The 23369-nt window shown below is 42.2% G+C and overlaps 1 protein-coding gene across 5 annotated transcripts in view; it reads left to right on the top strand.

Annotated features, from left to right (window-relative positions):
* Positions 1-23369, top strand: part of exoc6b (exocyst complex component 6B) — a 117333-nt gene that overhangs the window by 1922 nt on the left and 92042 nt on the right. For all 5 annotated transcript variants that reach the window (XM_047384935.1, XM_047384937.1, XM_047384936.1 and 2 more), the window contains exons 2-6: positions 10352-10517; positions 10594-10641; positions 10719-10809; positions 14102-14147; positions 15256-15460. In XM_047384935.1, the coding sequence (XP_047240891.1) occupies positions 10352-10517; positions 10594-10641; positions 10719-10809; positions 14102-14147; positions 15256-15460 (556 nt within the window). The remainder of the gene's footprint in view (positions 1-10351; positions 10518-10593; positions 10642-10718; positions 10810-14101; positions 14148-15255; positions 15461-23369) is intronic.

The following is a 23369-nucleotide window of genomic DNA, read 5'->3' as shown; positions in this document are numbered from 1 at the left end:
TTCTCTGATTTAATGCTCCCCTTGTCCTGCTTGTCAGTTTAGGTCAATAGTTTGCATGTGTGGCAAAATTTTTCCATGAGACGTTCACAGCTTGGGATATCGTTGGATAACCTAACCCTGCTTTAAATGTCGGATCTGTCTGATGTGTTCCTCGGTCTTCATGACGCTGTTTGTTGATTCGATGTTCTCTGAAGGCAGGACTATATTTAGAGGTGCTGAAGTAGATACTTGCATACGTTTTGAAAACATTTTAGTCTTTTACTTCCACTCCACATTCATGCATTAGTTTGGTTTGGTCTGTTACACAAAATCCAAATGAAATCCATTGAAGTTTGTGGTGATACCGTGACAAAATGTAGAAAATGAAGAGGGATATTAATCCCTTTTCCTTGCATTGTAACTGACAGGCCCTCAAATCAAAGAGCGCTTCAAGCTTCTCAGGGCACTTTTGAGTGAAATCTGTAAAAAATTAGAGATGCAGTTCATTTTTATGTTAGGGTCTTCTTGTGACATGAAAACCTACTACCCTGGAGGATGGTGCACTTGGCCAGCAGTGTTTGCTCGGATTGTCCCGAGAGGAAATGAGCAGTGAATGAAAAGAGGAAATGCAGCTGAGGAACTGGGCTATTGAAGCCTTATCAAAGGAGTCTGTGTGTTTTTCCTGTTATAACATGCCGCTCATTTTTCTTTTCCAACCTAATTAATAAGATATTTTTTTCCGTGTTGAGGCAGTTTTTCCGATAAGTTGTGCACAGAAATGTTTTTGTTATGGAAATTCATTTATTCTCCCAGATGGTTGGTTATTTCTAGTATGTTGTCCTAAAACGTCACACGTTCCAACTGTTCGTTCTGGTTTCTTATTGGCCCCAGTCAGAATCCACATGTCGACTCTATTCAAACGCGTGGAGCATTAGCAGTGTAGCTCCAAGTTTTGTTTAGCGGGATTCTGTTGAGCGGTTATGAGCAGTTGACATCTTACCCAGGCTAGCTAACTAATTATTTATTGTTTTAACTTGTGGAATCGGTCCCAAAGCAGACTTCTTGCCCTCATAAAACTGCTGCAGAGAACCTGGATGCACCATACTTGTATAATTAGCCAGTGCTTATTGCAGTCTGAGCAGTTCATTACAATATTGATATAGCATACAGTGATATTGTGTGTGTAGCCTAAGTTTGGGATGTGATATAGGTATTGTTTTAGGTCTGGTTAAATATAGAAAAAGAATAGAAAATGGCTAAATATGTGCACCTTATTCCCTCTCCCAGAATTTGTAAATATAGATTGCTTCTATCAGGATGGTGGTTTTTAAATATGCAGGTGTTCATCTTTACATCCATCAATCTGTCTGTTTAGTTCTCCATTCAGATATTCATCAATTCAATTCAATTCAAAATACTTTATTAATCCCAAAGGGAAATTAAATGTTGTTGTAGCTCATTATGAAGGTTTCTTCAAAGAGCCGTTGTAGATGCTGATGGCTGTGGGCAGGAAGGATCTCCTGTAGCTCCGTCTTACAGCAGATCTGAAGAAGCCTCTGACTGAAGACACTGTTGTTGTAGGACAGTCTCATGAAGAGGATGCTCAGAGTTCTCCATAATGTTCTTCATTTTATGAAGAATCCGTCTTTCCACAATGATCTCCAGAGGTTCCAGAGGAGTCCCCAGAACAGAGCCAGCCTTCTTTATCAGCTTGTTGAGCTTTTTTAAGTCCCTGGCTCTGATGCTGCTTCCCCAGCAGATAATGGTAGAAGAGATCACACTTTCCACAACAGACTTATAGAAGATATGCAGCATCTTGCTGCAAACACTGAAGGACCTAAGCTTCCTCAAGAAGTACAGTCTGCTCTGTCCCTTCTTGTAGATGGCTTCACAGTTGCATCTCCACTCTAGTCTGTTGTCCAGGTGAACACCGAGGTATTCATACTCCTGCACCATCTCCACTTCTTCTCCCATGATAGAAATAGTTTTTGACTTATTCTTGTTTCTCTTAAAATCTACAATCATCTCCTTTGTTTTAGTCACGTTCAAAATGAGATGATTGTTTCTACACCATGCCACAAAGCGGTCCACCACCTTCCTGTACTCAGCTTCTTGTCCATCTCTGATCCACCCCACGACTGCAGAATCATCTGAGTATTTCTGCAGATGACAGGAGTCTGTCTTGTACTGGAAGTCTGAGGTGTACAGAGTGAAAAGGAATGGTGAGAGTACAGTCCCCTGTGGTGCTCCTGTGCTGCTGACTACCTGGTTAGACTCATAACCCTTCAGTCTCACAAACTGTGGTCTGTTTGTCAGGTAGTCTTTGATCCAGGAGATTGTTGAGGCCTCCACCTGAGTCTTCTGGAGTTTCTGACAAAGCAGATCAGGTTGAATTGTATTAAAGGCACTGGAGAAATCAAAGAACATGATCATCATGGGCTGCTGGCTTTGTCCAGATGACAGTGGGTTTGTTGAAGCAGGTGTATGATGGCATCTTCAACTCCAACTCCACAGCGATAAGCAAACTGAAGGGGGTCCTGATAGTTTATTGTTTGCTTACCCAGGTGGGCCAACAGGAGTCTTTCTAGGACCAACGTGTCCATCCGTTAATCCAACCATCTGGACACCCCTCCACCTGCCCAGCTTCCCACCCCTCCATCCGTTTGTCCGTCCACCTATCAATCTATTCACGTGTCCATCTGGTTGTCTGTGAATGGGGATGTCCGTGCAACCATTAGTCCATCCATCCACTCGTCCATCTGTCTGTCTGTCTGTCTGTCAGGTCTGACATTTTTGTGGCATTATTTCAGATATTCTATAAAGCACTGTTCTCAGATTGCCTTCAGCAGGGGTTCAGACTGGGGGTTTCATCAAGCTGTGGCAGTGAGCCCGTTTACAGCACTCTGAAAATACATCCAGGCTCTAACACAACTTGACAACCTCGTGCAGCACCTCTGGCTGCCACATTCCTCTGACTGGGAGCAGTTCAGGACCCCGCTGGGTGACTCAGACACGCTGACAGCTGCTGTATGATTCCTCTTGATGTTTCATCTTTTCCAGCCTCGCTCTCTCCGTCCCAGTCGCGTTGCTGTACACACTCACCTACATGAAGTGTTGTGGATCAGTTTATATTTGGACCTACACATTTGATGTCTGGCTTTACCAGTTAAACCGTCTTTGTGACCAAGTTAGATTCTTGAAATAGTTTCACCTTTTCTTTCTTGTTGAATCTTTCTAGAGAAATAAAAAATGTCTGTTCATGGTTAAAATTGATCCGCATAACCAGTGGAGATGTTGGTGCAAACACCACACATATCAGATGTTTATCAGCCCACAGTGGCACAAGGAAACGATGAATTAGTTTCATTAGCTACAAGCTGGGTTTTCTCTATTATTTTACTGCTGGTTTCTGGTTCAGTTCCCCACCAACCTTAACAGGGTTAGTTGGTGATCTTTATCGGTCTTTATGGTCATCAGATCCAGAAGCTGTGAGAAATTGTTTGATCGGTTCTCAGCAGAGGAAGTTAATCAGCAGCTTCTTTTGGACTGCAGAAACCCGTCCTCAACTATCGGATCGTAGAACCTCTAGGTGGTTTTGAACTCGTGTGATGCTACATAAACATTCTCTAGATGTGGATTTTTCAGGCCAAATAAGAGTGTTGAAGTTATCCAACAGCCAGCTGGTGGTCAATATAGGACTGAGTTGTCATTTGTCCATAAAAGCAAACGGTAGTTCTGGCTGCTTCCTGCTGGAAGGTGGAGCTCCGCCCACCTTCCCCACAGCATTATGCCTCCACCGCTGTTTCACTGTGGGGATGGTGTTATCGTGGTTTTAATTTTCTCCCAGATACAGCATTGTGCAAGCAGTCCAGACCACCTTCTTTAACATGTTTGCTAAAGTGGATGTGAAACGTTTACACACCCCTAATAAAAGGCCTCTTTTGTCATATAGAAGAATAAGACCACAGCCTTTTCCAAATTTAATGTGAAATTTATGCTGCACAGTTTAACTGAAAAACTAACAGATCTGCAAGAGTGGAAAATGTAAAAAATTTACAGTAACCTGAAAATAGTGGAAAAGTTCTGCAGGTATGCATACCTTTGTATGGCACTGTGTTAATTAGCAGCGTATAATTAGAGGTACTAAATCCCAAATTAACTTTTCGTTTTGCAGATAAACTGTATAAATTGGGCATTAACGGCACCATCTATGTTAATGTGCACTTTTTCACATTTTTATGTATATTCTGCAATATTTGTCTGAAAACCGTCTTAGTGCTGCCCTCTTTGGGTTGAACAAAGGCTACTGCAGTTGAATTTTCCTATTGGTTGAAACGGTACAGGTTGGTACATGTTTGCGTCACAGCCCTGGTTCGGGTAGAAAACCGTGTCACTCAGACACGCCCCTGTAGCGAGTCAGGAGTTGTACCTGCGAGCGTTAATCGTAGTGTTTTATGATTTATACCTTCAATCATGTAATTTACTTGAGCAATTCTAAATCTACATGTAAATATAAACCTTCTGAACGTTTGTTGCTGCTTTGAATGTTAGCCCATGTTGGCAATGATGCTGCTAACATCACTTTACCACTCAGGAACTGGACCCGTTCTGTCCTCCACTGCCTCGGCATCGCCAGCTTCAGGCGTCACTAAGTCAGCACCTTGAGGCGGCGGTTCGGACTGAGGCTCAGGCCCACTGGGCTCCATTAAGCCTCCCTTAAACTCTGGTGACGGGGGGGTTGAAATATCCTCCACGTCAAAAGATCCATAACTGGTGAAACTACCAGCGTCGCTCTGCTCATCCCATCTAAAATATGTGACGTGACTTTTGATGCCCTTTTATTGGGTTTACATAGAAACTTGTTCTTTGACGCATAAATGGTGACAATTTCAATAGTTTGAACCATGGCTCCTCTACTCTGGAGTTCACTGGTTGGTGAGTCTTATCAGCATCTGTAGCGTCATTAACAGCACTGGGCTCCTTAATTTCTTATTCATGTCCTCTGATGGTGTGTGGCTTTTACCAGCTTGCAGCCGCTCTACAAGCAAAAGGCAGAAGTGTCGTCTAAACGGCGAACAAGTTCTGCAGGGACATCATTCGATGTGCTCAGATTGAATCTAGCAGCGATGCATTAGGACATATATAGAGTGAATGGGAACGTCAGTACCAATCCTTCTTCAGGACCCGTTTCCCTGCTGTAGTGCTCTTCTCTGTGGGGTTGTGGTGCCCTGAAGTAGCAGCAGCGAGCAAGTCGAGGCTGGCTGCTGAATTCCTCCCTGACACTAGCAGGACTCCCTCAGGTTACAAACACTCATCGACGGGCTACTGGTCAGTGAGGTTCTCGAGTTGAATCGCAGACGGAAACCTTTTATCCGCCACCCAGGTAGCTCTGTAATTTTCATTTAGGGTGGGGCGTTCACCGTCGGAGCGGTGGCACCGGCAGTGACCCTCCCCTCTCCCTCCTGAAACACACAGATAAATGGCAAATGTAATTCACTCAGCTTTTTGACTTTTCTATGCTTTCTGGTTTCTTCACTGAGTGAAAAGAAGCAAATTTTACCTAAATATGCAAAAACAGACCCAACTTGAACACTGAGCTTGAAGTGACACTTTTTGTACACTAGTTGCTTTGTTCTAATGTAATTTTCACCATTCAAATGTTTGAAGATATTGGTTTTTAGGGGTTTATGCTGTGAAAAAGCGAGAGTTGAAAATTATTACAGTTTTATTTAGTAAAGATGTTCTTTGTTTTACTCATGTATTATTATTTGAAAATCCCAGAATTTGCGCATTGTTTTTATATTTTTGTGTCTGATCCCATCATTACTATAGAAATCCAACATGACCATCAGTTAATCAATGCTTGAGCAGCCTTTCCTTTTTCACTCTCACCTCAATCGTTGTTTCCTTCTGCTTGAGTAACATTATTTCATCTTACTCGGGTGCTATTCTTGGCTTCTCTCCCTGCCTCTGGTTTGTGTCCTATCAGGACCTTTTCTGATCAGTGTGTGGAACTGGGTTCAGTGGGAGCCGGCAGCAGACGTGTGTTGGTGTGGAGCTCCACCCAGTTATTAGCGGAGGCCAGCTGGTTGAGGCAGTACGTTTCAGCTTGTTTTGTGGTTTTTTCCTGTATGGGCATGAGTAATGTTTATTTCTGGCTGGCTGGTGGTTGGTTACTGTAGTCCCTCAGGTTCATACATGTCCTCTAGAGTGTGCTTTAAAACAGCGCTAATGTTGAAGCCAGCAGCTAACACCAGTTTTAAGTGTTTTGGTAACCAAGACATTTTAGTTGAGGTCTGAAATCCAGTTTTTCCTCAGCCTGAAACCGTGGATCCGTTTTAAATACTCGTTCCAGCTGCAGAGGTCTTTCACATGAGAAGAAACTACTTGTCGCAACCTTGTTAGCTCCAGCACACCCTGCTGAGTCATGAGCCGCTCTGACGCTCTTTCACACCCAGCCGCTGGTGATCTCCTAAGTGGGTTAAGAGTCTGTTTAGTCAGCTGTTGAGCAGCCAGAGATAAGATCCTTGGATGCTTTACTCGCACATTAGCGGTGCAAATGAACGTCTGTTGGCAGCCAGACATGATTTTCTTTCAATAACAGCAAGAAAACAATGGATTGCTTTAATCAGTATAGTCGCAGCCGAATTTAACAGTTATTTTCTGTTTCTCTCCATCTCTCTGTTTATCTGTTGCAAACGTACCTAAATCAGTCTTGTACAGCCAGGGGGAATATTTCCCTCCTGACACCCAAGCCGGGTCAAAACTTTCAGTTATAGAGACAGAGATCGGGGGTCACGTAACATATTATGTGTGTATTTTTAGGCGCCATTTTCATGTGTTGGTTGGGTTTGTCAACAACGGACGAATCTCAGGACATGAGAAGAGAGACGAGGACATTGGGGACACACTGCTGGGTCATGAACTGTTTCAGCTGACAGAATAAATGTTTTAAACAGCAGGGAATCACCTTCCATAATCAGGTTTGATGTTTATGTTTAACATTCTGTGAAAAACGTTTAGGACAACCAGCTGGACACGTCTTAACATCAAACTTAGCTGACGCTGCATGGCGAACATACAAATGTCTGGTTCTTATGGCCCTTTTCCACTAGTACCTACTCAGGGTGGTTCGCCACGGCTCAACCCACTGTTTAGGTGTTACTATTTTTAGTCCCTGCTAGCTTGCGGTTCCAACCGAGCCGACGTCAGAAGACTGTCAATCACTCATTGGGTGGTGCACGGCGTCACTAGTCACAGCGTATTATTATAAGTAAGTTATATTTTCACCTGTTAAATCGTTATATGCTGGGCTTATTGTGTATATGACCGCTATAGGAAGCTAGCATTGGGTAGCGTTAGCTCACCTTCACACGTCCTCCAGCTCGTAGCGCTCCATTGGTTCCCTCTCGGCCCTGTACTGATCCGGAGAGCTTCGTCTCGATGCCTTCAGCCTTCTCTGTTAACGGCCACGGCCCGAGCAGAAGTCAGCTAGCTGAGTGAAGTGCATACAACAGGCCCACCTCAAAATCTGATCTGGTTCTGCTTGGACCGTGCAGAAGCATGCTGCAACCGCCGAGTGAGATTCAAAATGGAAATTAATTTTCTTCTACTTCCAGTTTTTTCTCCTTATAAAGTCATTTGAGGAAAAATATCCTCCAATCAGTTTAATCGGTGGTGATTGTAATGTTAAAAAGTTAGTTTGATTGTGGTGGTTTCCTGTTATCAGATGTGACCTGACTTTTCATGTTTGTCAGGTCAGAGGTTAATTTTGTATTTCAATGTTTGTTTGTTTTTTTTACAAATAAAAATCTGAAAAGTGTGGTGTGCCACCCAGTGTCAGTACTCTTTAGAACCATATTTAACGGAACCATAACGGCTGGAGGTCAGTCAGATTGGCTGGTGAGCTAACCTGCTGGATGGTAAACCTCCACCACAGTCTCAGGTCTTTTGCAGCCTCTAAACAGGTTTATTTTTACAGGTCTGTCCTATATGTAGCTCCGTCCATCTCCCTCTCATTTCTGAGCCCTGTCCCTTTTCCCATCCCTGCTGACCGACCCTGACCCTGCTTTAAACTTTTCCACAACTTTATCCCTCACCTCATTTCTGGTTGGGATTGAAAGGACTGGAATAACCACCGCAGTGAAAACCTTACGGGTACAAAATGAAATCTTGATGTGACCGTGTTTCAGATTTGCCTGTAAACATTTAAGGTTATCTCAGAGATTTGGTAGACTTTGGTCAGTGAAATATTTCTTAAATTAGATTTTGTTCATTGTTTTACTGATTCTAAATCTGGAAGAAGTTCTTGTTAAGTCTGAATTTAAACGCAACTCTGTGAAAGTCCATGAGATCATCCCTCTATTGGCTCCTGTTTGTTTGTGTCTAAAGAAAGCTCCTCTGTGGCGTCAGACCTGCTCTCCATTGTACAAGTCGGGCATTTCCTGGTCGCCAGGAGGAAGGGTGAGGGGGTTGTGGCTGCACACAGGTGTGTATGTGTGTGTGTGTTGTTCCAGAACGGGAAGGACCACAGGAAGAGCCATGATCCCTAAAATTGAAGGATTTTTCCACTCACTCTGGTCCCTTTTAGGATTTTCCATTTTTGAACCTGAATGTGAACACTTGATAAAACATCAGAACATTTTATGTTAAACCCAGAAATCAGTTTTTATGCTATTCTGTGGCTCGTAGGCTCCATAATTTCTTTCCAGCCACAAAGCTGATAATAATGGAAGCTATAAAGGAAAGAAACCAGGCTCAGCTAGTGAATAGAAAACTAAGCACTGCTGGGTTTCCTCACATTTTTTGTCGATTAAAGACACAGAAACGTCTCCTTACTGACACTAGGTCCTGAAAAGCAGGAGCTTGTTTGCTTTTTGGATCATTTTGTATCCGTTAGATTTTCAGTTATTTGAAGCCAACAATTGGAGGGAAAAAACCCAACATATCGGTTCCGTGTGCAAGTGCATCCTCTTTTTATGCTTCAAATTTCCCCCAAAACGTTAAAACACTGCAGCAGGACAAATTCCTCCATATTTTAAAAGCTATTTTTATCAAGAGAACTAAATGACAATTAGCTTATGGCTTCTCAGGTTGTTGCAGTGTCTTATTTTAAAAAATCTTTTAAAAGGACTAAACAATCCAGCTTTTCAGGTTGTTGCTATGTGTCGTTTTTTTTTGTCTTTATCAGGGAAAATGATCACAGTTCAAAGACGTAGATATGAGGAATAGAGGACGGCCGATATGCCAAGAAAGCCACCTGATTTTGGTGTTTGTTGCCGATTGTGTGGCAGCTTTACTTCTGTCAGTCTGGTCCAGGCAGCTGTGGCTAAAATGTAGCTTATCCCTGTCAGTGTGTGAATGGGTGGATGACTGACTGTAGTGTAAAACGTCTACAAGTGCAGGCCATTTACCATTTATATGTTGAGCTTTTCAAAATAAAGCTTTGACTTTTTTGAAAAGAGTCTTATTCTGTCTTATTTTCAAAATAAATCTTACACATAATTTTCAAAGTGAAAGTCTTTTTTTTATGTCATAGTTCAGATTTTTACTTAAGTAGGTCTTGAACTCCTTGCTGGTCTAAACCAGAGCTGAATTTGATTGAGTTGGTCGGTCCAAATAAGACTCACGGGTAGTCTCACTCTCTCAAATGAAAATGGAATTATGATGCTGGTTAATATGTTTATTTTATCTTTATTTATGCAGGTGAACCACATTTTATTACATGTTTATTACATACAGGCAACATTAAGCTTCCTTCAGGAATTTTCTGGTTTTATTTTATTAATAATCTGTTAACAATATGCGCTGTGTGTGTGAACAGACTGAAGATATTCTGGTGAAAATCAAACTTTAAAAATGACTCCAGGTTTACAGAAATAAATGACCCCCTTATTGGCTGATTTCAAGTGAAGAGTTCCTTATATCTTTAGGTTTCAGCTCCACAAAATGTATCAGCTTCCAAAAATGGCCTTTGTGTCCAGATTAATTCAGCAGGAGAACCTGGCTCTGGATCTTTGTCTGAACTACAGTTTTAATTTACCATCCCTCAGGGAGAGCTGGTTCTGTTGGTTTCTGTAAAATAACACCGCCTCTCCCAGCTGTGGGTTGGTGTAAATGATATGCCTATACTGCCCCCTAGTGAACAGTTGCGGACAGTGCAGCTGGTTCATTGTTTTCTTTGTGTTCTAATCTATTTTCAGCTCATTTAAGCATTTTATGTTTTACTTCACCAACCTTTAATGTTCATCATTTTCCTGAATTTTTTTAATTTAAAATTATCTCTTTAATTGTTGGAGTTTTCTTGTAGTTTGACTTTAACCACCTGAGCTGGAACCTGTGTTAATACCGCCGATTAATTTATCTAATCCAGGTCGGTGTACGATGGTCAGGAACATGGCCTCTTCATGGAAAAGCTTGACGGCCGGATCAGGAACCATGACAGAGAGATCGAGAAGATGTGCAACCATCACTTCCAGGGTTTCGTCGACTCCATTACAGAGCTGCTCAAAGTTCGAGGAGAGGCCCAGAAGCTGAAGGTGAGAGAGCAGAAGGCAGCTCAGATGGATGGAGAGAAACCAGAGAGGACACCTTTAACTTGTTTTTATCTTTCAGAGTCAGGTGACTGAAACCAACCTACGTCTTCAGGAAGATGGCAAAGTGGTAGGTGTGGCTTTATAAAGATCTCTGCTCTTCAGACGTTCGGTGGAGCTCTCCAACTCTATTCCTTCTCCTCACAGCTCATCAGTTCCATGGAGGAGCTGAAACAGTGCCGAGTGCAGCAGAGGAACATTGCTACCACCGTAGACAAGCTGAGTCACTGCCTGCCAGGTAACGCAGAACACAATGGGTCAGATTTATCAGACGGTACTGATCCAGGGGCCAGTTCTCTAGCTGAGATTTTAGAGTCACGCTGATCTTTAGAGACAGAATCAACCAGCTGAATTCAGCCGTGACCAAACCAGCCAACAGCACCTCTCCTAGCTACAGTGACCATGAACAAGGTTCCATGTTTAGTTTAAATGCAGAGGAGGCACCTTTTGGATCTGACCAATAAAATCTGCATATGTGGTCCGATTTAAAGAAACCAATCTGATGTTGTTTTCAAAATGAACTTGAATGATATGAAACAGCGCCCCCTAAAGGAACTGATTACCCCTTGTAATGATGTCTATTAGGCCTTAAATTAAAGATGCAAAAATAACATTACTGTTGGACAATGTGTCCAACGCCTTGCATGGAGCTGTTGTAGAACTGGAGAGCTCCTCCAGTGACAGACCGCTGCATCCTAGGTGCAGAGAGGAGCTTTATCACAGGTCCCTACTCCCAGCAGCTGTTAGACTTATAACCACCGCTGCTCCCAACAGAATCAATAAATATTTACATCCCTGCTGCTGTTGGCCCAGTTTTTCCTTTTCCTATAATTAGTGTTGCTTTTTGCACAGTTAAATATGCACATTTGTTTCAGTCACCCTTTTCAGTTGAACATTTATCTGAATATGCTGTCTTTTAATAACTGTACAGTGTTTCTTCTGCTCCTGCTCTAGAGTCTCTTATTCTTCTGTTTTGTTTTGATATTTTTACTGCTGTTTGCACCTGCCTGCTTCCATTTGCCTTTCACTTTGCTGCTGGTTCACCTGAATTTCCCCACTGAACTGGGACGATTGAGGATATTTCTGTTCTATTCTACGCGATGATTGTTGTGTTGCTGTAGGCACCAATGATGTTGGGCCATTTTCAGTTTTCTAGCAGAGCCCACCTACTTTGTATTTAAAATGACCTGGTATTTCAATGAGTTCATTATGTGATGGACTTTTCCGGCGGGCCTTTGGGAAAGAAACGAGCCCACAGCATCACGTTTCCTCCACCTTACTCAACAGTGTGCATGTGTTGTGTGGGATTTATTATTGCTTACCTCCCTTACGTCCCCCTCCTCTGTGCCTGGTGGCGGGATGAGCTGCCTTTTTTAATTATTGCTCGTTAGACGTGTCGACGATCAACACATTCACCCTACCTAAACCACATGTGGTTATGTCTTTCCTATTTTGAAGAGCGGCCTCTGTGTCACATTTATACTCCAGGGAAACAGTAAGTCGTGGATCAATAATAAGAATTTCCTGGACATGCTGATAAATTATTTAAAAAAAGGTAATGGTTACATTTATTTCATAGTGATAGTTGGGGAAACTAACAATTGCGCCATTATAGGGAATGAGTCTTAAAAATAATAATCCCTAATCTGTTTGTCTCCCCCCCGGCTGATAAAATAATGTCACATTTTCCCGTGTGAGATTATACCGCTGCAACAAAGCAGACAACTTCACAGGGGAGGCCAGTATTAACTACTTCATGCCAAACTAGGGTAGTAAATCTGCGCTCGTCTTTCTTTTAATGTAAAAATATATATACAGGTACTTCTCAAAATATTAGCATATTGTGATAAAGTTCATTATTTTCCATAATGTCATGATGAAAATTTAACATTCATATATTTTAGATTCATTGCACACTAACTGAAATATTTCAGGTCTGTTATTGTCTTAATACAGATAATTTTGGCATACAGCTCATGAAAACCCAAAATTTCTATCTCACAAAATTAGCATATCATTAAAAGGGTCTCTAAACGAGCTATGAACCTAATCATCTGAATCAACGAGTTAACTCTAAACACCTGCAAAAGATTCCTGAGGCCTTTAAAACTCCCAGCCTGGTTCATCACTCAAAACCCCAATCATGGGTAAGACTGCCGACCTGACTGCTGTCCAGAAGGCCACTATTGACACCCTCAAGCAAGAGGGTAAGACACAGAAAGAAATTTCTGAACGAATAGGCTGTTCCCAGAGTGCTGTATCAAGGCACCTCAGTGGGAAGTCTGTGGGAAAGAAAAAGTGTGGCAGAAAACGCTGCACAACGAGAAGAGGTGACCGGACCCTGAGGAAGATTGTGGAGAAGGGCCGATTCCAGACCTTGGGGGACCTGCGGAAGCAGTGGACTGAGTCTGGAGTAGAAACATCCAGAGCCACCGTGCACAGGCGTGTGCAGGAAATGGGCTACAGGTGCCGCATTCCCCAGGTCAAGCCACTTTTGAACCAGAAACAGCGGCAGAAGCGCCTGACCTGGGCTACAGAGAAGCAGCACTGGACTGTTGCTCAGTGGTCCAAAGTACTTTTTTCGGATGAAAGCAAATTCTGCATGTCATTCGGAAATCAAGGTGCCAGAGTCTGGAGGAAGACTGGGGAGAAGGAAATGCCAAAATGCCAGAAGTCCAGTGTCAAGTACCCACAGTCAGTGATGGTCTGGGGTGCCGTGTCAGCTGCTGGTGTTGGTCCACTGTGTTTTATCAAGGGCAGGGTCAATACAGCTAGCTATCAGGAGATTTTGGAGCACTTCATGCTTCCATCTGCTGAAAAGCTTTATGGAGATGAAGATTTCATTTTTCAGCACGACCTGGCACCTGCTCACAGTGCCAAAACCACTGGTAAATGGTTTACTGACCATGGTATCACTGTGCTCAATTGGCCTGCCAACTCTCCTGACCTGAACCCCATAGAGAATCTGTGGGATATTGTGAAGAGAACGTTGAGAGACTCAAGACCCAACACTCTGGATGAGCTAAAGGCCGCTATCGAAGCATCCTGGGCCTCCATAAGACCTCAGCAGTGCCACAGGCTGATTGCCTCCATGCCACGCCGCATTGAAGCAGTCATTTCTGCAAAAGGATTCCCGACCAAGTATTGAGTGCATAACTGTACATGATTATTTGAAGGTTGACTGTTTTTTGTATTAAAAACACTTTTCTTTAATTGGTCGGATGAAATATGCTAATTTTGTGAGATAGGAATTTTGGGTTTTCATGAGCTGTATGCCAAAATCATCCGTATTAAGACAATAAAATACCTGAAATATTTCAGTTAGTGTGCAATGAATCTAAAATATATGAATGTTAAATTTTCATCATGACATTATGGAAAATAATGAACTTTATCACAATATGCTAATATTTTGAGAAGTACCTGTATCTTTCTATTTTACTTTGACTAGGCAATCTTGGGTGATGCTTCCAGCTTGTTTTCAAACACATTTCTGAAGCTTTGCTTTGTCTCCTTTTTGGCTTCATCAGTGCTGGAGATGTACAGCCGACTGCAGGAGCAGATGAGAGCCAAGAGGTATGTCTGGAAAGATTTTTTAGTAATATTTAATTCCTTCAAATTTTAGATGGACACCAGTGCACCCTGAAATAAACTCAGCAGGGGATGCGCAATATCATTGTAAATAATAATTGTACAAAATATGAAGATAACATCAGTAAAAGATCACAAAATAAATCAACTTGACAGTAAAGAAAATGTAAACTATGTGGCAGAATTGCTAATAATTCAAAGCTTACGCTTTATTTTAAACAAACAGGTTCTTTATTTTGATCTAAGACATCGCCTGATATATAATGGCTGATGGTTTAAATGTAAATGTATCGGCAGAGAGATCTAACCCAGATCGGTTTATTTTAGGGTCGTAGCTTTGGGTTGTCCGGGCTTGTTAAAGTGGAAGGAACTCTCAATGTCTTTGTTTAAAAAGTGGCATGATTATAAATGCGAATATATATATATATATATATATATATATGTTTTTCCAATTAATTTTAACCTTGGCTCATCACAATCCAAGTCAAAAGAATATCTTAAACTTCATGTTCATTTATCTCTGTCAGTTATCTGTCAAAATGATTTAGGAATGGACAAATTAGATACCAGCAGCAATACACAGAATCATGTTGATTCCTCTTGTATTTAAAAGAGACATTCTAGGTTTAGAATAAAGTGTTTTGCTACTTCTTCCAGACACTAGATGGAGCCAGTGAGCTGTAAAAAGTCTGCCCTCCTGACCTATGAAACAGTCATAAACTGGTCATTTGTTTTTGTTTTTCTTCTTCTCCTCATCCCGTGGCTGCCGTTCTCAGAGAGAGCAAGCAGGGGTCAGCCAGCAGGCAGACTGAGTGTTTCACAGATGTTGTGAAGTGTTTTGGTTGGATATTGTGTTGCTGAACGTCTCTGAGGTGCATCAGAGTGTGTTTATGACTGTGTGCCAAGACGCTGTTAGTGGTAGTAGTCGGGCAGTTTTATTGCATTGAGACAAAGCTTGTTGGTAGACAGTGTAGACGCCTGCAGGTATTACAGGTTAATTAGCCTTAAACAGGCATTAGGGCTGCCAGGACATTTTACGTCTTACCTGGAAGTTTAGAATAAAAGCTGTTGACTTTTTTTTTCGTTGCCGCAGGTACTACCCCGCGTTACGGACTTTAGAGCAGCTGGAACACACGTGTCTTCCCAGAGCCGGTCAGTACCGGTTCTGCTCCATCATGTCAGAGAACATCCCCAAACTGAGGACGCACATCCGGGACACCGCCATGACGCAGCTCAGAGACTTCCTGGAAAGCATCCGCAAACACTCGGACAAGATCGGCGAGACGGCCATCAAACAGGTACAGGACAACAGCAGACCACCAGCACATCTCATCGGTACGATTAAGTTGCTGCGCAGGACACCCTCAGTCAGTAAAAATACTTGGTAAAACATCCGTTTCTGTCCTTGTTCTGAAATGTTTTGCTGTGTTTCCCACATTTAAAACCAACGTATGTTTAACGTTAGGGATGTACCGATCTGAAAAGTTGGGCCGATGTCGATTTCCCATCTAATATTGCTGTTGCCGCCGATATTTACTGATATTATATATGTTATACATATTTCTCCTCCCCTTTGACTCTGTGAGAAAACGACCAGACCGCCGACATCATTTCCCTCCGTCAGGTAATCCTGCGCTGCATCACTGTCACATGACCCAACAGGTACCACATGGCCAACCCCCCTCCCCTCCCCGCTGCTGAAACACAAACAGCAACAAGATGGACATAAACATCAGTTGTAAAATGACTAACATCAGCCAATGCCGATGTTAATGCCGATATATCGTGCATCCCTACTTAACTGAAAATACACAATTAACCAGGCCAGAAACGTATATATGGGTTTGCTAGAGATTAGGGTGATGGTAAGGAGGCCTTCCAACCTCAAAGACTTGGAGCTCATTTAGGAGACGAATCTTTAAAAATGTCATTGGAAACATGCAAAAAGTTAAACGTTAAAAGCAGGGGTTGTTTGTTATAATGCCAACATAAATGTTTCCTTTAAAGTATTGAAAAGGGTATAAATATTTTTCGACCTGTCATTTTATTTTTGGCACCAGTGGCCTTTCTCCTCAGTAGTCAGAAAAGAAATGGGCAGAGAGAGAAAGGTGGGGATGTATACCGAAATGAAATCCTCTCATACATTTCCTTGTTGTTTTTGAGATGTTTGAACTTTAACCTCATTGTTGGGTTGACGTCTTCCTTCAGTTTGGTGTCTGGGACGTTAAATACATGTCTGCAGAGTCACTGGGCCAGCCTAAATTATACCGTTGTGTTTGTTCTTGCGTGCTGATTCAGCAGTAACCTTTGGGTCAAGGCAAGTCTACCTGCAAATACCAATATTAATGTTTGTAATTAAATGTTATTGATGTTTTTCTTTCTTTAAAGTCAGTACCAGTTTATTTCTCAGATCACTTTTATTAATATTCTTTTTACTTCATGTTTGACTTTCTCTGCTTGTTAAGATCTTCAGATCCAGTGCAGGAGGTTTGACCTCTCTGACCTCTCTGACTCCCTGGATGTGTTCAGGTTTCTGGTCCCAACGGGGATCTCTTGCGCGTCGCTGACGACTGAACGCACCAGTATCGGTGCTGGTGTGTGTTAATGATGACCCGCTTCAGCCTCTGTCTGCGTGTTAATCAGAATCAGTCTCTCCGTCTGTGAGAGTGTTTGTGTTTTCCACTGTGGTTCCGCTGCCAGTAAACAAACACGTCGGCGCTGCTGGAGTCACCGAGGCTCTTCGGGCCAACGCGCACGCGGGGGAGCACGTCTTCAGCGTTTCACCACTCACCTCTTTGTTTTGCTGTTTCTCAAGGCCAAGGAGTTGCATCTGAGTGTCTGTTTGTGTGTTTTTGTGTTCTCTGGTGTCCAGAGCTCAAATTAGGACTTCTTGTTTATATGTGTGCCGTTCCAGAGAACGGGACGTAAATTTCAAGGAAGAGCAGGATGAAAGGGAGTGATGGGGATAAGGAAAGAGAAGCTGTTTATAGTTTTATATTTAAACATGTAGTGATCACCATTCCTCCAGTGACCTGGGTTCATGTTTGTCTTCAGCCTTTTTAACTTAAACTGATTTAAGTATCTATTTTCTTCTTTTATTTACTATTTTCACTAAATCGAAATCATTTACCGATGTGTTTTTTTTCCCCCAGTCTGTACCAGTTTTAAGAGTTCATGGAACATTTTTAGTGCGGTAAAATATTTCCAGATAATTACCTTGTTTACAGGATCGGACTTTCTTGTAATTAGAACACATGTCAGTCTTGTGTGGGAAATAAACAGTGGTGCACGTTGTGCAAGCAGGCTCTAATGTGTTTTTACCCCTTCCTGTAAAATCTGGATAAATGTTGTTTAGCAAGTTGGACCTGGACCACATGTCTTACAACAAGGTTCCAGCTCGATTCTGGCAGGATGTTTGACCGGGCTTCTTTTTGGAGCAGGTAGAGCTCATTTAAATTAGTTGGTTTCCAGACCCAGCTTTCGTGCATGGTGCACACATTCTCCACAGGGTGGAAGGCTGGGCTTTGGGAATGCCATTCGAAGAGTTTCATTCCTGAAATAGTTTTGACGTTTAGGATCATTGTTGTGTTTGAACATCCAGATGTGTTCAAGTCTCTGCTGTCTGGCTGTTGATTCGAGGTGAAGTTGGAGTATTTAGAGGCTGTCCTCCTACTTTATTGCCCCCGTTGTGCAGTGAAGCAGTCTCTCAGGATGATGCTACCACCACCACCGTGTTTCACAGTTGGATCAGCGGTCTTTCGTATTCCTTCAAACAATGCTCTTGGCGTTTTGTCCAAATAGATCGTTCATTGTTTTGTCTGAGTATGAAACGTTTCTTGCGTAGCTGCAAGTTTCAGCTGAGCTTGCAGATCTACATTTTGGAGAAGGAGCTGTTGTCTTGGTTTGCACCTTGTAAGGTGATGGAAAATTGGCTTTGCTTGGCAAAAGTAGTCGGTGTTCAAGCAGTTATCAGTTCATAGCAGGCTTGAGGCCTTGGTGGTTGTTCCTGAACATCCTAACCTGTTTCTTTTCATCTGAATGTGAAGGTTGGAGTGTTTTCTCTGCACTCTGTAATGTAGTGACACATTCATATAACAGTTGTGAACTGATGTTCTCGTTTATAAATGCCTTAGACCTTCCAGGTAAATGACATTCTGAGTCTTTCAGCACTGAACTCTGGTGTGTTCATCTCTCAGATGGATTTAATGCCAGGAGTCAGATCCTGGGGGGTGTTTGAGCTTTCTGGTAGATAAAGGTTTCCTTTCTCTTTATTCTATTCCGGCTGTGTTTGCCGATGATCTGGAGATTCTTGTGAAGGATCATGTTACAGCAGTGGGAGACCCAGTGAAAGTGATCACAGCTTTATCCCAGACATATCAGTGTGTTTGTGAAAACAGATATTATCAGCTTTTTAATAGTTCTTTGCAGATACCCTCTAGATGTCACCAAAGGACCAGTCTGAATCCAGAAACTTGCTGTTTTCTGGCTCCTGCTTGAGTTACTTAAAGCCCAGCAGAGCAGGTGACTATCTCTTCATCTTCTGGGGTTTTACACCATCGCCCAAGACTTGCTGTAGGGAATCTGGTAGAACTTAAAAGTGCACACACCCCCTGGTAAAGTGTTGGGTTTTCTGAAATATATCAGGATTAAACTTCAATAAAAAAACCTGCCAGAACAAGACAAACACATATAGCTGCTACAGCCTGGTTGCAGAAGTGTGTACAACCTCGGGAAAATACTTTGTTTCATGCTTCTTTTCATTCGATTTCAACATTTAGTCTTCTTATTATGGTGAAACTGAGAAATCTGAGATTCTTCCAGTATTTCTCTCATTTCCATTTATTAGGTAAAGCCATAAATTATGGAGAGGGTGTCGCATCATATGATGGTTACAAACCATCACCAGCATTACACATCTGTACCATAGTGAAGACATCAGTTGTCAATAAGTGATTAAAAGATGATATGGGAGTTGGTCCGAGAGGCCAAGAGGGCGGCAGCAACACTGCTGAGGAGTGGGGTTGAAAGTCCAGAAGCCTTCTCCTCCAAAAAGGACACTCGGGCCGGGCCGGGCCAAAAATGGTCCGATGAAACCAATCCTGTACCATTGCACCCCACTTCCATCACCAAAAGGATACCATGCCCACAGGGAAACATGGTGGTGGCAGCATCATGATCTGGGGTTGCTTGTCTCCAGATGAAATACCAGCCAGTTTTGACTGAAAACCTTCAGGCTTCTTGTAGGAAGCTGAGGATGAGGAGAGATGAAGAAGCATTATGTTGAGCCCGAGTTTAGATCAGAATCAACAAAAAGATGGCCTCACCAGGAAGGAAAAAGTCAAAGTTCAGGAAGGGCCGGAGTCCAGAACTAAATCTGACGGAAAAACTATGGGGTCTCCTGAAGAGAGCCGTGGACAAGAGATGTTCTCACAATCTGGGGGGTCTGGCTAACCGCTACCTCTCCTAACCATCAATTGTTAAGGAGGTTATGGGAGCCCCAGAGGTCCACCAGACCTGATACCGATTCTTGGATTATGTTGTCGTATCAGATGCTCAGTCAGAAGCCTGAAAACTGTACAGAAATGTGTGTGCGTAATCAGTGCTGGTGAAGTTCTTCCTCCTCTTCTTCTTTGTGCCCCTCCCCATCTCATTTGTTTCACGCTTCTCTTCCAACCTCTTCCTCTCGTTCTCTCAGACAGCATGTCTCTGTGGTGTGCTCTGTTCCAAATTAGCTCCAACTCTCTGTATCCAGCCATCGTTACAACTCCCTCAACCGAGGATGTGAAAATAAATAGATCTAGAGAGGAAAAAAGAGGAGGAAGAACAGGATGGAGGAGAGTGAACGGTTTACAATGGAGCTATTGTCTGCTGCCACGGGGCCATGGAGGAGAAAGGGAAGAAGGGAGAAGAGAAAGGAGCAGAGAATGAAGTAGATGCTGAAATAGATCTAATGAGGAGTCGGACAACTGGAGGAGAGTAAACATTACAGAATGTGGGTAGAAGAAACAATTAGGCAAAAAATAACTTAATGGATACAAGGAAATCAGATGTTTATAAATACTGTATCAGGTTTTATAATAGTTGCATTGTGCAGTTAAAATTAGCTTAAGGTGCAGTGATAAAGTTTATTTATGAAGTATGTGGGTCAAACAAGGTATAGTTTTTAACATTGCATTAATATGTGGAAAGTGGAAAACGGAGATGAGAATGTTTGATTTTCCTTACACTTCAAGTTTTAAATGGAAAAATAAATAAAGTGAGAGCGGGGACATTTGCATAAGAATAGTGCAACACCAACTGGTTGAGATTGCAGGCAGATCCAAATTATCCATAAAGTCTGTTCTTGAACACAACCTGTCCACATTCAATGCATCTAACGTTTTACAAATACCACTTCTGTACATACTGGGTTAATTATCCGGTCCAACAGAACTTATCTTATTCAATATGCTGGTGCAGATACTCAGTCATCCAGGACATGACCGTCCTCAGTGCTTCATTAGTGGGCAACTGGACTCTAACAAAGTCGGGTTGCCTTCTACTGAATCTCTTAGGGTCTTATCCTTATTGGTTGAAGGTTGTAATTGCATTTTTCATTTTAGGTTGAAAGCTTCGTGTTCGTATTTGGGTAGTTAGTCGGTATATTAAGCTAGGACTAGCATAGCTACCAGGCTTCCTCAGAGTCCGTTCCCCCTGTTGTCACTTTAGCGCCGTCTGGTGGACAGGAAGTTTGCTGAGGTCATATGAAGCGATACCATGCTTCTAAAATGTCTTCCAAAGTGAATTTACTCTTTCAGTCTCACACACACCTATGCGGTGTGTCCTCACACACAACACCGTCAGTACCCCAGCCCTTCCACTTCATGCTGAAGACATTGTTTCAGTCAAATAATGGACGCTGCCTCTGTAGAAGGAATAGCTTCTGTAAGATTATAAACTTTGTGCTTTGCACTCATAATTCTAAGACAGGGTTTTCTTCTTTCATCAGGGAACACAAGGCAGGTTCCCTGATGAAGGGACGGAAAGGTGAGACAAGGAGAGGAATAAATCATGACAGAAAGAGGACAATATACAATAAAAATGGAAAAATATCATGAGCATTTCCTTGTCTTTTAAACACTCCTTGTCACGGTCTTTTATCAGGTCACATCTCCACAATTCTTAAAACCTATTGTCTCTGTTCCACTGTTTCCATTCCTTCTCCCTGCCTCCTTTATTTTCTGTCTCCTGTTTTTCCTGTTCTGGTGTTCAGCGACAGACGAGTCCCGAGCTTCTGCTCACACTCGCTCATTCGTCCTAACGGGAAACAGATTGCCGGGCCTGCGAAGTGGAGGAAGATTGATTACCTGTATCTAGTTACTGAACACACATTTGCGTGTGCGTGCAGCGAGGTTGGCGGAGGGCGCACACTGCGTCGGTGTATTGAACCATCACAAAGAAAGCGAAAATGTACCCTTATGGGCTGCTGTGTCACTCTTGAGTGCATCTGCTGAACAGTGGCTAACAGTTCAGTGCCATCGCTCAGCATTATTTCTGGCTGATTTTTATTGGGGGGGGCTTCAGCTCCTCATCTACAAAATAGTGGCAGCATAGACTTTTGACCCCGACTATTACTGGTTAAACTACACAAACATCGCTAATAAGTCAATTAAACGAGGGCATAAAGACAACATAAATGACCTCAGCAACCGTTTTCATCCATTTGACATTTCTGGTTATAACAGATTTGGGTTCTGTCTCAAATGTGATTTAAGTTCCCGACATTTGAAGTAAGAAACTAAATCCCCTGGAGAAGAAAAACATTTTTTTTTACATATAAGAAAGGAGAAAATTACTGACATGCTTTCCGGAAGAACCGAAGATGCACTAGCCAACATTATATTTAATGCTTTCTAGTTTGTAGAGTAAAGGTTTAATTCTTCACAATAAAATGTTTATGGTCAGGATTTGTTTTGGCCCCAATGTAGATATGACTCATTGAAATCTCTTTAATGTACACACATAAAAACTCAGTAGCTTTAAAACGTTGCATCTAAAACATCTGTGTGGGTATATTTGGATCTTACTGCTGCTTTTGATGCAGCTAATCATTAGATAATATTTACTAGACTGGAAGAGTGGGTTGGAATGTTTAGTGCTGTGCAAAACTGGTTAATTTTTTATTTGAAGTGCTGGGAACATTTTATTTACTAATTATATATCTGAACAAACAAGGATCTCATGTGGGGTACATCAGGGCTCTATTCTCGCCCCTCTTTTATACAAGATCAACATTATCTCTTTAGCTTCGATTATGGAGTACTATAAAATCTCAAACTTGGCTGACAATACTCGATTGTATATTTCTGTGTCATCATATTACCACAGCCTCTTACCGTCACCGAGGCTATGAGTGGATTGGTCAGAACGTTCTCTACCTTAATGCAGATAACACAGAAGTTTTTTATTTTGGTCTCTAAACTGCAAACATAAAAATCAGCAGTCGACTAAACTCAATGAGGCTTAGTCCATATAGCATGCAGGGAACACTGGCTTTATTCATTTAGGCCTCTACCAGATGACCACTTAATTATGGTGCATTTGCTGACTGGAGGAAAGATTTATGAACTTCTTACTGGCTGGTCACCACTGATGCCAGTAGAGAGCATCTCCAGCAGTAACTTAACATCCTGAAACAAATGAATGGGTATTCAGGTAACCAGCTTGAAGTAAATCATTTCATGATTTTATTTAATGTAAACAAATGTTTGACAATGACGTTTCGAAAACACTCAACGCTGCCATGTTAACTGCTTTCAACTATCAGACTTCATATAAAGTAGTTTAAACCACTCAGTGAAGTAATTGCTGCTGTTTTGCTAAATTTGTTTTACGCTAATTTCATAAATTTGATCCAGAAATGCCCAGGAAAGGCCAGCTTCTTGAAGATTTCTCTGGGAATACTCCCATCTAGTATCCATCTGTGGACTACCTTGTGGTCTGACCTCAGGGTTTTTTTTGGGTAATTGGGAAAGTGTTTCATTGCTTTGCACCAGTTGTCTAGTTGTGTGGATCTGACCTCCTCTTCTATTCTTTTCTCCACTTTTACCTTTCCGTCTCAGCTCTTTCTTTCCATTTTTTTCCTCTCTCCCCATGTTGGGTTTTTTTTTTTTGCAAGCAATGACGCACTTTCCTGCACTTGTGCTTCAAGCACCACAGCGTACAGCT

The sequence above is a fragment of the Girardinichthys multiradiatus genome, chromosome 14 (genome assembly GCF_021462225.1).
Source record: "Girardinichthys multiradiatus isolate DD_20200921_A chromosome 14, DD_fGirMul_XY1, whole genome shotgun sequence".
NCBI lineage: Eukaryota > Metazoa > Chordata > Actinopteri > Cyprinodontiformes > Goodeidae > Girardinichthys > Girardinichthys multiradiatus.
Note: the sequence above shows the minus strand (reverse complement) of the source record. Positions and strands in the feature narration are given on the sequence as shown.